This window comes from Ipomoea nil, unplaced genomic scaffold, assembly GCF_001879475.1.
Source record: "Ipomoea nil cultivar Tokyo-kokei standard unplaced genomic scaffold, Asagao_1.1 scaffold2975, whole genome shotgun sequence".
Taxonomy (NCBI): domain Eukaryota; kingdom Viridiplantae; phylum Streptophyta; class Magnoliopsida; order Solanales; family Convolvulaceae; genus Ipomoea; species Ipomoea nil.
The window spans coordinates 2,547,331-2,561,076 of NW_017619403.1; the positions used below are offsets into that span (position 1 = coordinate 2,547,331).

At 31.5% G+C, this 13,746-nt stretch overlaps 1 protein-coding gene across 2 annotated transcripts; it reads right to left on the bottom strand.

The window, feature by feature from the left end:
- Window positions 1-1,943: 1,943 nt before the first annotated feature.
- Window positions 1,944-8,530, bottom strand: LOC109163199 (probable protein phosphatase 2C 11). 2 transcript variants are annotated; one of them, XM_019311957.1, is made up of 11 exons: window positions 8,385-8,530; window positions 7,501-7,623; window positions 7,259-7,322; window positions 5,172-5,280; window positions 4,199-4,346; window positions 3,634-3,759; window positions 3,255-3,378; window positions 3,067-3,143; window positions 2,850-2,902; window positions 2,365-2,419; window positions 1,944-2,280 (listed from the first exon to the last, which is right to left on the bottom strand). In XM_019311957.1, the coding sequence occupies exons 2-11, from the start codon at window positions 7,615-7,617 to the stop codon at window positions 2,083-2,085; spliced, it is 1,071 nt and encodes a 356-aa protein (XP_019167502.1). In that variant the 5' UTR covers window positions 7,618-7,623; window positions 8,385-8,530; the 3' UTR covers window positions 1,944-2,082. The 2 variants fall into 2 exon arrangements, with proteins under 2 accessions (XP_019167502.1, XP_019167503.1); XM_019311958.1 differs by having other exon boundaries at window positions 7,501-7,620; window positions 8,385-8,515.
- Window positions 8,531-13,746: the final 5,216 nt, after the last annotated feature.

The window sequence follows — 13,746 nt, forward strand, 5'->3', positions numbered from 1 at the left end:
TCTCACCACTTATCATTTTATTTTTTATATAAAATAATATTTAAATTACTTACACATAATAATTAATAAAATTCATTAGTTATACTAAATTATAAGTAATAAAAATATTCAAATATAAGAACTAAATTGTACTCAGTAAAATTTTAAAAATAAACTTAATAATTTAAATATAAAAATAATAAAAACTTAAAGTTATAGAAATTGTTATAATAACTACATATTAATACTTATTTTAATATATATATATATATATATATATATATATATATATATATATATCCAACCCGACCTACCGCGGGTTTATATTTTAAGACACACCCCTCTTATAACATATTGTATAAAAAAATAGTAAAAAAAAGGAACGTAAATGAAGGGTATAACATTCATCCACTCTTATTAGTTTTTAGATTAGATAGATAATATATACATACATAGATATGGTTACTAAAAATGAGAGGTTACCTAAAGTTCTAAATCAATTAAACCGATTGAAATTGAAAAAATAACAAAAGAAAAATATGAAGAGACAAAAATGTCATTACTAAAAATAGGAAAAGTTATGAAAAAGGCTAAAAGTGTCCAAAAATCAATAGTCTGTTAAATGACAAAAACGATAATTTAGGACTAAATTTAGAATTATCACCCGAGACAAAGGACCTCTGATGATATTAACTCTTGATATTTACTATTAACTATTTATTAGTAATTTGGTGTACTATTTTTTTTTATTAGCTTAATATTTTAATTATAAAATAATTAATATTTGTTCATATTAAGAAACAATATTTATAAATATACCTCTAATATCTCCATGTTTCGTTTATTATATTTTAGAAAACTGTCCTTGTCTCTTGTTTACTGTTTCCATGCTATGGAAAATTTAGCTTTTATATAATTCATTCATTCAGAAAAATTCTGTGCAAATATTTATTATTTTATTTACAAGATTTTATTCAAAGATGCCTTCCAATCATACTCTTATCAACTTGACTTCAATCATTGATATTTTTGAACGGAGGAAGAGATACCTGCCCTCACCGGCTAAGCTCACTACTTAAGTATTTGGGAGAAGAGATTAAGGTTTGACTCTTGACACCGACAGTTCGACTCTTGACATCGACAGTGTGAGGATTATGTCTAAAATAGGCAGATCCTTTCTGCACACCGACATTTAACCCTGCCTGCTGAGCTATTGAGTTAAGTTACTGTAATTTATATCCTTCCAAATATTTTGTCAAGCCGAGTGTAGAAGACCCTTGGATAGGGATGACAACGGGACGGGGCGGGGGCGGGGAGTATAGTCCCCGTCCCCAAAACCCCGATCCCATCCCCGTCTTCGTCCCCATCTCCGGTGGGGAATTGGAAATAGTCCCCATCCCCGCCCTCTCGGGGAGTTAAGCGGGGCGGGAAGGGGTATCCCCGCTGGAAAATTTCAAAAATTCCCCTTTTCCGTTTTTGATCCTTGAAATTTTTCCCGTCACCATCCCCGACGGGACGGGCACATTGCCATCCCTACCTTTGGAGTTCTGGATTAAACGAGAAGAAGGGGGAAGAGATAGCTATCATCTATGTAACCACATTGCACAATTAAATGGAAGAGAAAAATAAGGAACTGTTGCTTTCGAGAATAGACGTCGATATTAAAAGCTTTTAACTCTTTAAAGCTTCTACTTCTAGCTTCTAGCTCCACCAATTATAAAGAATCTCCTCTATGCAATTAGACGACACAAATCTCACTTTCCAAATCGAGATATTAGCAGTTAGAAGTCCAGAACCCATTCACATCTACATCTATTGATTATTCAGTGCAAAAGATCTTCATAACTTAAGTTCTATACCTTACAAATTCTGGATAATACTTTCAATATTTAAAATGTGACTTCAATTTTATGTCAATTCACAGGTGAGGTGATATAGAGTTGAATGAGAATCAACAAGTAAAAACATAGCTAAAATATGCTCCTATTTATACGTGAAAATATCAAAAACTTTACAAGAAAATTTTCAAATCGTCAATTTCTTTTAACCATTGAGTTCTTCCACAAGTAAAATCACAAATATGTAAAGCTAAAAGTTTTGGCATTACTTAGAACCAGATTCTCCTGCTGCACCAAGGCTAGATTCAGATTGCTTATTAGAGGCGGTAGGTTGTTCCTTGGTGTTCAGATTTTTCTTGAACTGAACCAAAATCATCGTCATGTTGTCACATCCTTCTCCGCCAGATGATGGCGCCAAACACCTATCAAGAACCTCTTGGCATACCGCCGAAAGCTTGTTTTCCTGCAAATAATTTACAGAGGATTTATGTATTTTTTTCAACTGTATTTATAAAAAATGAGTCAAATCTAGCACCCAAGAACTTGCGTTGTTTAATTTGTCCTTGACGAAGTCCACAAGTTGCTGGCTTGTCATGCAATCCCTAGCAAAAGAAGAAAATAGATGTGAAAACTGGAAGAGCGGATTTCTCAATATGCACGTAAATGTAAAAATGAGCCAATATTTAGTAACAAGGATGTTTCTTTTTAATAAATAAATATATTCAGATGGTAGAAAAGCTTGAGCAGGTTTTCACGGGACACATCTTGGATACTGTAAGCACTTTGATTCCATTTACTAAATTGAATTGTTTTTTCAATAGTGACAGAAACTCTTCAGAGCATTGCTTTCAGGTTGCTGAAAAACATTAATATACGAGGTTCTCAATAAGCAAAATATAACTAGGTGCAGTGTATATAGTTCTGCATGGAACATAGGCTTGTAACTTGCTACCAAAGCTTATTTTAAAATGAAAACTTGGTTCATCTTATTATTGAGAAGTTAAACAAAACTTCAAACAAAGCAGGACATACCATATCCCATCGCATGCTACAACAAGGAAATCATCATCAGCACAAAGCTCGACCTAGTTAAAGAAATAATGAAGGAAAAGGAGACGAAATCCATATTAGATTAATAATACCCATATGGAAATAGCAAGAGGTCAACCATAAAGACCAGTTAAATAAGATAAAGGACAGTTAAATAGGATATTGAGCTGTCTTAAATACAAACATTTAAAGAACTTACAGTTTTAATGTCAGGATTAGCAGTCACTATCTGTTTTTCTGCAGGCAAGGTTTTGTTCTGTTTCAGTTCCATGTCCCCTGAAATCAGCAAAAACCATTATAACCACCAGGAGAGACTAATACATTATACAAAAGAAGAAGAAGAAGAAATTATTCAAAATACTTTGTATGTAATATAAACATTAATACCTATTGCTCTTGCCAAATTCAAACTCCCGTTGATCCGTCCACACTGAACATAACCACCAGCTTTCAGTATCCTGTCCTTTTCAACTTCAAGGTCAGGCTTGTGATCTCTTGACAAATCATGTGCCTGCAAAAATTTTCAAAAGTCATACACTTCCGTAGAGAGATCATTCCACACTTTTAATGTGAAATCAAGCAGTAGAAATGCAGAATATTCACTCCAAAGTGCCAATACATGACATCATTATGAATTTATGATGCAAGCTTTGAAGAACTAGTGATCTTTACAAGCTAAACGTAAAAACCAATACTTCCAAACCGCTCATCTGTTGGCAAAATTTATGAACAATCCTAGAAAGATCTTAAGAAAAGTAAACTTTACCTGACCCTTCCTGGATAGAACACAACGAGAGTCACCTGCATTTGCAACAATAAGTTGATTGTTTCGAATGATGGCAACGCAGGCGGTGCAACCTGAAGTTGGCCCATTGTAATCAGAGAGACCTTCCTATATTCAAGTCAACATACAATAACCCTTTAACTTACAAACAAACTAAAGTATATATATATATATATTTTTTAAAAAAAGATATTTAATACATATTATCAATACTAAGCCACACAAAGGGAGAAAAGGGATCATGATGCAGAATAATTGCTGAAGAAAAAATAAAATCAGTTGTCTATTGATGTGCAAGAGGAAGGCTCAAACCCAAAAAATTAATCAGGTCTACTGAAGGATACTTATTGTCTACATATTCCATGGAACATTCATTGCAGTACTGGCTAAGGTTGTAAATAAAGGCAGGAAGTATCAAAATAGCTCACTTTTAGCACCAGCGAATGCATATCTCTAACATCAGAAAAATGGTTGCACAATGCAACTAGGAGAATATGATAAAATCTTAGAACATGGAGACAAACAACAGAAAAGATGGAAATATTACCTCCTTAGAAGGCCAATCAGTGGTTTTACCCTTATTTTCACTGCTCCTAGGGGACCATAAGCCTTCAACCACATCTTTCATTTTGTCACTGTCAGTCAAACTCGCTAACTCTTTCCGACTTCCTAGACTACGCATCATTTCATCCATTCTGTTTCATTAGTAGATATAAGTTAAAATCATAATCTGGAGTATATTTAGGTATTTTCTGCATCTCTTTGGGAATACAATGACTTTTCTGGCATCATTGTAGGCTTACCAAAATATGCAAGGGGGATTGGATCCCTTTTTTTTGAAAGCTATTTTTCTCTTATTTCTTCATATTTTTTTTTTAATTTTTAATTTTTAATTTTTTTTTTTTTTTGCAAAGGACTCATTGCCGTCAGTAAACTGAGCCTTTCCACTCTATTCTCTTCATTTTTTAATTTTTAATATTTTCTTATATACAAGAAACTTTATAGTGCATCTCTATTGGAGAAAAAAGATATGAATTTTAATATGTACCTTGGCTTAGCTACAAATCACAAATAAAGGCAAGTTCAATTAAGACTATAACCTTACTTTTGTTAAGGTAACTTCTAACCAAGATTATACTAAGACAATCATTGCCACAAAGAACACATTTTTGAGTATTAAGACTAATCTCCTAAAAGTAAACAAATGAAGTTTTCTTTTTTAACAAAATAAGTAACAAGCTGATAGGTCTTCCACAAATTTCATAGTTTTGTAAGATAACATTATATTTAATTAAAGCAATTTGAATTAGACTTTAGCAGTCATCCCTACAAGTTTGAACCCATATTGCCCTGTAGCTAGGATAAAGGTAGAGTCTGGTCCAGAATCCTTGGCTGATGAGAAACTATAACTTACAGGAAAATGACACCTTCCTGTTGCCTTGACAAGCTTGGGCTATGATAACAATGTGGTGCCAACGGAAAAGTTAAATGGTGAAAGAGAATTAAAGAAGCAGAATAACCTGAGAAATGATTTCTGAATTGAGGTGTCTAACTCCCCGGCAGAATATGCTTCATGTCTGAGAAACTGCTGGTGAAGATACTTTGCACAAAATTTAGCAACTTCATCACCTACAACATGAAAAGCTTTAGAAAGGAAATAAAAGTGACTAGAAAACAAAACCTACCAAAAGCCCAGGTGAAACAACTACACTTGAATAATTGATTTCAAACTATAATACAAGCTAGAGATTATTTCGGTTAGAAGGCAGTAATTTAGACACACATTCATAATAGTCATTGGCACCTATTACTATTAGTGAATAAGAAAATAACTAGAACCTATTTTGAATAGTTAGGAATGCATTACCTCCAGAATTTTGTTATCAAAGTGATATGATTAAGGAAATATCTTTATTATTAGAATTGATTTATTGATTTATTTCCTATAGAGATAGGAAATAATTATGGTAAGGAGCTTTAATGATTCTCCTTTCCTTTTTATGTTTTAGTTAGTCTTCCTTTCCTTTTTATGTTTTACTAGTCTTTGTAACCCCCCTCTTATATAAAGGGGATTTTCATTCTAATAAAAGAACAAGCAAGAAAGAAGTTAAGTTAAAATCAAGAGGTGGGAAAACTCTCAAAACGTTCCTATTATCTTTGTTCCTTAAATTTATCTCTCAACATAGACATCCCCAATAACCCTAATCGCCCTTTGACGCGTGCTTTCGCCCGAGAACATAACATTTTGGTTCCGTTGCCGGGCCGTCAATATGGGCGAATTGAGGAAGCTCCAAGACGAGATGCGGGACATCCACTTATCTCTGCAGAAACTGGAACACCTGCCAGCCACCGTGCAAAAACTGGAAGAATTACCTGCTACCGTTCATACTTTGTCTGTAGCCGTCGCACACCTCACGGCGGTTGTGAACTCCTTTGTCACGAACCCTCATCTCCCAACGACCTCCACTGCTGTCACGCACTCTACCGCTAGCCACGCCACTCCAGAAGCGGTCATCCTAACACAGCTAGATCCCACTCCATCCACAATCATTGTTGAGCACCCACATGTGGAGATAGCGCCATTGCAAGCCACTGTTTCAGCCAATCAGCCTCATGTGGTTTCAACACAAAAGACTGCTAAAATTGAGGTTGTGCCCTTTACAAAAACTGTCATATGCATGGGAGGGTTATTTCACCACTCTCCAACCCCATCTCATTTAAGGGTTGTGTCATATGGTATTGGTCAGTCTTCATCGTTGGTGTCTCCCTCATCGTCTAATGTTGTTATTCCAACTACCTCCTTCAAAGGATTTCCAAGTTTGGGATCTTCCTCACCACTGTTTGCTGACTTCGCTCCTCCATTGATTCGTAGAATGCCACTTGAGGCTTTTTCATTTGCACTTCTTTTGGGGATGCCGTTTGATCGTGGGAGGTATTGGCTACGTGCTGCACGAGGTTCTCAAGCTTGAGGACAAGCTTGATGTCCAAGAGGGGAGTAATGATATGATTAAGGAAATATCTTTATTATTAGAATTGATTTATTGATTTATTTCCTATAGAGATAGGAAATAATTATGGTAAGGAGCTTTAATGATTCTCCTTTCCTTTTTATGTTTTAGTTAGTCTTCCTTTCCTTTTTATGTTTTACTAGTCTTTGTAACCCCCCTCTTATATAAAGGGGATTTTCATTCTAATAAAAGAACAAGCAAGAAAGAAGTTAAGTTAAAATCAAGAGGTGGGAAAACTCTCAAAACGTTCCTATTATCTTTGTTCCTTAAATTTATCTCTCAACATAGACATCCCCAATAACCCTAATCGCCCTTTGACGCGTGCTTTCGCCCGAGAACATAACACAAAGTTACAGCAATCAGAAGCGAGCTATTCCTCGAGTAAATAGTGTGGGTAAAAAACAAAAACTCATCCCTAACAATATATAATTTGAAATTCAAAAAAATAAAAAATAAAAAAAAATGTACTGTTTCATAAAGGGAAAAACATGATAAGTGATCAAGTTTTTAAAATAAACATAGCTAAATATTTTGTCAGGAAAAAAAAAGAACAGCTGAAAAGGCATTTAGTATAATGTGCAATAAAATAGTATCCTTACCTCCATGGCCATCATAAACACCAAAGAAAGCAGTGGAAGCGTCCAGGTTTGGATAGGCTGCATGCTGCAGAATATCTAAAATAAGCAGTCTGAATCTCATTTTCCATCTTTTAGAAAATCGAATCCTCAAAATTTTATGGTATTTGAACACAATACTGGCTGAAACATATCAGTTACAAGATTCAAATTGTGTAAAGGTCAACACAGCAGCATCTTCATGGCTAGAAAAGTCTCGCACTTACAGCATCTTCCATTGATGCACGCCATCCTTGCATTGAAGCCAAGCCAAATTTTACTTTGTCATTCTCACCATCCTCCAAAAGCTTATCAGTTTTAGGACTGCTTAGATATATCCCCATTTTCCGCTGAAAACACATATCAAGCATTTTTCATCTTTTCATGAGTAAGTCACTAAGTCATTTGATGAAATAAAGTAAGTTCAGCATACATCTAACACATATCTTATACTAAAAACACAATTAGGTAGATAAGGCACTCATACATTCAACATGTGCCACAAAAACATGTTAAATTTCATTCCCTTAATTATGCCACATGCCAGAGATTTCACTCGTTTTGGAGATAAGACATGCATACAGCAATTATGAGGGAAAACAAAATAACTTTCAAAGAACACAGCCTATGATTTAACACATACAGACATTGTGAAATTGAGATAAGATATTCATATCCCATTATCTCTACAAGGCAACAAACTGTCTTTGAAATTGTGAACCTCTTGAACCTTTAAAGCCAGCATATCGGTTTTGGATAAAAATTCAATCAAATGCTCGAAATACACACACAAGCACACATACACACATGAACGTACATACACACATACATATATACCTGTATATAGGTTATATACAATACAATATACCAAACAAACGATTAAATTAGTTCAAATTTGAATATCTAAAATAAATAAATAAATAAATACATATTAAACTACGCTCTTAGTAATTATACAGATATCACATATCTCTGGTGTTGAATATGAAACAAAATTCACAGAAACCTTCTCGAATATCGACTAAATATCATAATAAGAGATTGAATCTCAAATAACCAAACGACAATCAGAAAATTTGAATCGAAGTAGGAGTGAAAGAGAAAAATTTACCCGCCAATGCAGAGACCGGTTTCGCTCCGGATAGAAATGCAAGCGAGAGAGAGAGAGAGAGGATCTGGAATTTAGTAAATGTGGGATCGGGTTTGAGGGGAAGATGATTGATTGTAGTGGTTTGATTATTGTTATCTCAGGCTGAGCCGCTGAGGTAGCAAAAGCAGGCGCAAATAGTTATTCTATTAGATAACAAATAAATTAAAAAAAAAAGGGGCAAATACCAATTTTAGTCCCACGAGTATTAGCAAAATGATAGTTTTAGTTTCCATGTTTAATTCCTACCAATTTTCATCCACGCCTATTTGGGTAGTACTAATTTTTATCCATAACTATTGTTTGTGTCAAAATTCATCACACTGGTCACCCCTTCGTTTAAGACATGTCAAAATATGAAATTATTAAGGATAATTTTGTACTTTTCAAATTAGGGATCCTTATTTGAACATGAATAAAGGAACTTAAGCCCTAAGATCTATTCCAATTCGCAGTTTTCCTTCTCAAATTAAAGTAGAATGAGAAGGAAAACTGCGAATTATGATCGATCTTAAGGCTTAAATTCATTTATTTATGTTCAAATTGGAATCTTAAGTTGAAAAAAATGAAAATGCCCTTAAAATTTTTAAATTTTGGGATGTCTTAAATATATGGGTGATCGAAGTGATGAATTTTGGTACTAAAATAATAGTTGTGAATTAAAATTAGTACTAAAATAATAATCGTGAATAAAAATTAGTAGAAATTAAACATGTAGATCAAAACTGTCATTTTACTAATACTCGAAACTCGTGAGACCAAAATTGGTATTTGCTCAAAAAACAATATTAATTACTCTATATGTCACATTTTATCTGTCTTACTTTCTTTTTTAATTTGTCACAAGATATTTTTCACTTTTTAAAATTGAACATCACCATGATTTTATTTACCTAATTTATCCTTATAAATTTTGCTTTTATTTCTAAAAAAGTGAAAAAAAAAACAGAGATATAATTAAAAAATAAATAGCATTTACTGTAATTTCTTAAAAAGTGTACAAAAAGTAAATGTCACAATTAATTCGGTACGAAGAATATAATTTTGATTATTTACACTTTCAACTCTTCACTTATGATTATTTCCAAATTTAATCCGGCCTCTAGTTATCACCTATTCTAAATGTGTCCTTTAAAAATCTCTAAAAGTTTTGGTTTCAATCAGATGGAGAACGTTAACTTTGTTTATATATTTTAGATAAAATCGAATCACTACAAAAACAATTAAATAAAATTTAACAACGTCACATTAATACAATCGATAGTTAAAACGAGGCGAATATTATATAGTCAAATATGTAATTATATGGGGGCTCAATTGCCTAAATTTTGAAGAGTTCACATGAATTGTAAGTCGGTGCACACAAAGTCACAAACATTGACTTTTTTTTAAAAAAAAATAAAAATGAATATGATTAAAGGACTATCCCCAATCAGGACTCGAATGACATCAATTGAAAACAATGCAGGTTAACATAGAATTGGCAATTTCATAATTTTGTAGCATTTCTCTGCCACACTGCAAAGCTTGCAATTTGAAGAAGGAAAATATTATATGTAGTTGAATTCTCTACTCTTAATTTTTATTCTCATACTTTAAATTTGATGTAGACATTTTTGCAAGGGCTTAAATGAAGAAAAATAACCCATCAGTATCCACTATATCATGGAATAAAATTTGGAAGTACATGTAGTAAAACTCTTTGAAGAATAATATTCCATTTGTCTCGTTGTCCTACTCACTATTCATTGGTCTAACTAACTCTTTCTTCTTTGCTTATTTTCTTTAGTATTGTTTACTCATTTTTAAATTTGATATTTTGTGTTTAATAGTATTTGTAGTGTAGTTTCTAAATATATGAATTTTGTATACTAACACTAAACTTAATATTATGAAAAATTGGATTAAAAATAATTTTAGTTAAGCCTCGTTAACCAAACTAGATACATAAAATGGGACGGAATGATTAGTTAAACTTTTGTCTCCTATTATATAGTGGCATTATTAAATTAGTTGCCAACTTAGAAATTATTTAATTGTATCCATTTAATAATTCCATCATATTTAATGTTAAATTTGTTAACTTTAAGAATATTTTTTGTAAATTCATTATTTTAATTATTTTAATTTCTTTTGTTGTTGTTGTAAAGAGAACATATATAGCAATTTCTTAAACAAAATATTGATTTTTAAAAAATTAAATTGAATTAAAATACTAAGTTTTAAAACCTACTGATAAAATAAATAATGAATTGGAGTTATTGTACTTAATCCTAAAAACAAACAAAATAGATAGTCCAATTTGATATTGCCATACAGATTACAATTATACAATTTCAAAAATATATGCTTAATTTTAAGAATACCACTATATAGTTAAGTTGATCTTTTCCCCTATTTGCATCAACCAAAGTTCAATTGGAGCTACAATGGGGTTGAGGTACTACCGTTTACAAGACAAATTTTTAACCATAATAGTGATAAAAAAAAAAAAAAAGTAAGATTTGAAATTCAACAACTAATTTCATGTTATTTTAGGAATTCAAAAAAAAAAATGCATGTTAATATAACCAATTAATCAATACCAAGACTATGTGGTTTAATGGTACCCGAGTTGAACTTTCATTTGAAAGGTTATGAGTTTGAGCCTCAGTTAAGGCGTTATGAACAGATACTATAATGTAATAGAGCCAGAGCCAGTAGCATTCAAAAAATATAACCTATCATTAATTGAAAGTGGCCAATAACATAAATGAGTTAGCAAGTTTTCAACTCTTGAAGGTTAAACATTAAAAAAAAAAAAATCTTGATTGGTATAAATTTTTTTAGCAACCATGGCCATTATTATTTCTGTTAAGGCGTTATGAACAGATACTATAATGTAATAGAGCCAGAGCCCGTAGCATTCAAAAAATATAACCCATCATCAATTGAAAGTAGCCAATAACATAAACGAGTTAGCAAGTTTTCAACTCTTGAAGGTTAAACATTAAAAAAGAAAAAAAAAACTTGATTGGTATAATTTTTTTTAGCAACCATGGCCATTATTATTTCTGATTTTTAGCTTTTTAGTTTCTATTTGCTCATATACAATGAACTAATTTTAATTATTTTTCCTTCTGATCTTCTCTTTTCCATTTTTCTTTTATCTTCTTCTTTTTCTTTCATCATCGTAGGTAAATAATAATAATAATAATAATAATAATAATAATAATAATAATAATAATAATAATAATAATAATAATAATAATTACAAAACAATAATAATTTTGAATTGGTTGCCAGAATTTTTACCACTATATGAAAAAAGTGGTTGAGAATTATGTTTTTTTTTTTAAAAAAAAAAAATCAAAATAAAGAATTTGTCAGTCACTCTTATCAATAATTAAGATTTCCAATCACTACTCGCACGTGCTTAGCTCATTGATTCAATAGGCAGTATTTGGGAGAAGAGATCAAGATTTGAACCTCGGTAGCGGTATGTGCATTGATATTTGACCCTGTCTGCTGAGCTATTGAGCCACCTTGGCGGTTGTGAATTCAACCTTACAACACGTTTGGTTCACGGAATGAATTTTGAGGTAATAGGAATGTTATTTCATAAGGAATGTAATAAGCAAGGAATAGAATATGAATTGTATTCTATTGTTTGGTTCGCGCAAGGAATAGACTCTATGAATTATATTACAGTGTTTGATTGGTTTAAGGAATAGAAATGATATATGTTTTAACTTTTAAAAGACATAAATATCCTTATAAAAATATGTGGTGGTGGTGGTGGCGGTGGCAGCAGCAGTGGTGGCGATGGCGGTGATGGTGGTAGTGCTGGTAGCGGTAGCGGTGGCGATGGTGATATATATATATATATATATATATATATATATATAATACAAAAGTTGTATTTTTGGTATTAGAGTAGAAAAGCTATTCCCAACCATGAAAAAACAAATCAAACAATGGAATAGGTCTATTTCCGGGAGTGGTATTTCATTCTTGACATATTCCATCAACCAAACACGCTGTTAATGTTATATATATATATATATATATATATATATATATATATATAAAATACAAAAGTTGTATTTTTGGTATTAGAGTACAAAAGCTATTCCCAACCATGAAAAAACAAATCAAACAATGGAATAGGTCTATTCTCGGGAGTGGTATTCCATTCCCGACCTATTCCATCAACCAAACACGCTGTTAATGTTTTTGTCCTTCTTAATCTTTTCTCTCAAAAATCATTTATGATAGTGATTTATAATATTCGATAGAGTGAATACTCATTTTGGTCCCTCGACTATTAGGTAATACACAATTTAGTCCCGATCTATTAAAAGTACCAAATTTAATCCTCTAACTTGTAAAATCATATCCAATTTGGTCCTCCGTTACAATTGTCATCCATTCACCGTTATAGAGAGGGACAAAAAGGTCATTTTATCTATAATCGATGGACCAAAATGAATTTTATCTGTAGTCGAGGGACCAAAATGGGTATTAACTACTATTATTATTATTATTATTATTATTATTATTATTATTATTATTATTATTATTATTATTATTATTATTATATTTTTATTTTGGTTATTGTTATTGTTATTGTTATTGTTATTGTTATTGTTATTGTTATTATTATTATTATTATTATTATTATTATTATTATTATTATTATTATTATTATTAGGGCACTATCTCCTGTCACCATATTCCTTCCTATTATTTTAAAAATTAAAATATACCATAGAAGATATTATACTTATTATAGACATTATTATATAGTATTGTAACGTTTGTAACGGTTATGTAATTATTTCTCATTATTGTTTCCGTTAATTACCTTGTATGTATATATACTCCATATTTGTTGTATAGAGTGATGATGATGAATAAGAGATGATCCCCTTATCTCTATATCTCTATTCTCTGTTTTGATATTACCTTTTAACCAGGCCCGGTCCTATCATTTTATAGGCCCGGGGCGTAGCAACAAAAATGGGCCCTATATTAAATTAATATATGTATTTATAATTAAAATTTAAATTAAATAAGGAGAAAATACTAATGTCAATTAACTTGAAAATTCACAAGTTTTTAACAATTGTACATACACATGAAAACAATTCTAGATGCATTCTTAAATCCAAAATAAGCAATAACCGCATTACTGCATTCATAAATAAAGAATTGAAAAAATTATACTTTTCATCCCTAAATTTTAGGATAATTATAGATTTCGTCCCTAAGTGTTAGTCATACTCACTTTATAAAAATGAATAAATAATTTAAAATCAAATGAGCTTATAGGGAATCACATTAT

Excerpts from the sequence above, each read along its gene's own strand:
- LOC109163199 (XM_019311957.1), bottom strand. The coding sequence starts at position 7,617 with ATGGGGATATATCTAAGCAGTCCTAAAACTGATAAGCTTTTGGAGGAT. Across the intron at positions 5,281-7,258 it reads TGTTTATGATGGCCATGGAG|GTGATGAAGTTGCTAAATTT; the intron begins GTAAGGATACTA and ends TTCATGTTGTAG. Across the intron at positions 3,379-3,633 it reads TTCTATCCAGGAAGGGTCAG|GCACATGATTTGTCAAGAGA; the intron begins GTAAAGTTTACT and ends AAATTTTTGCAG.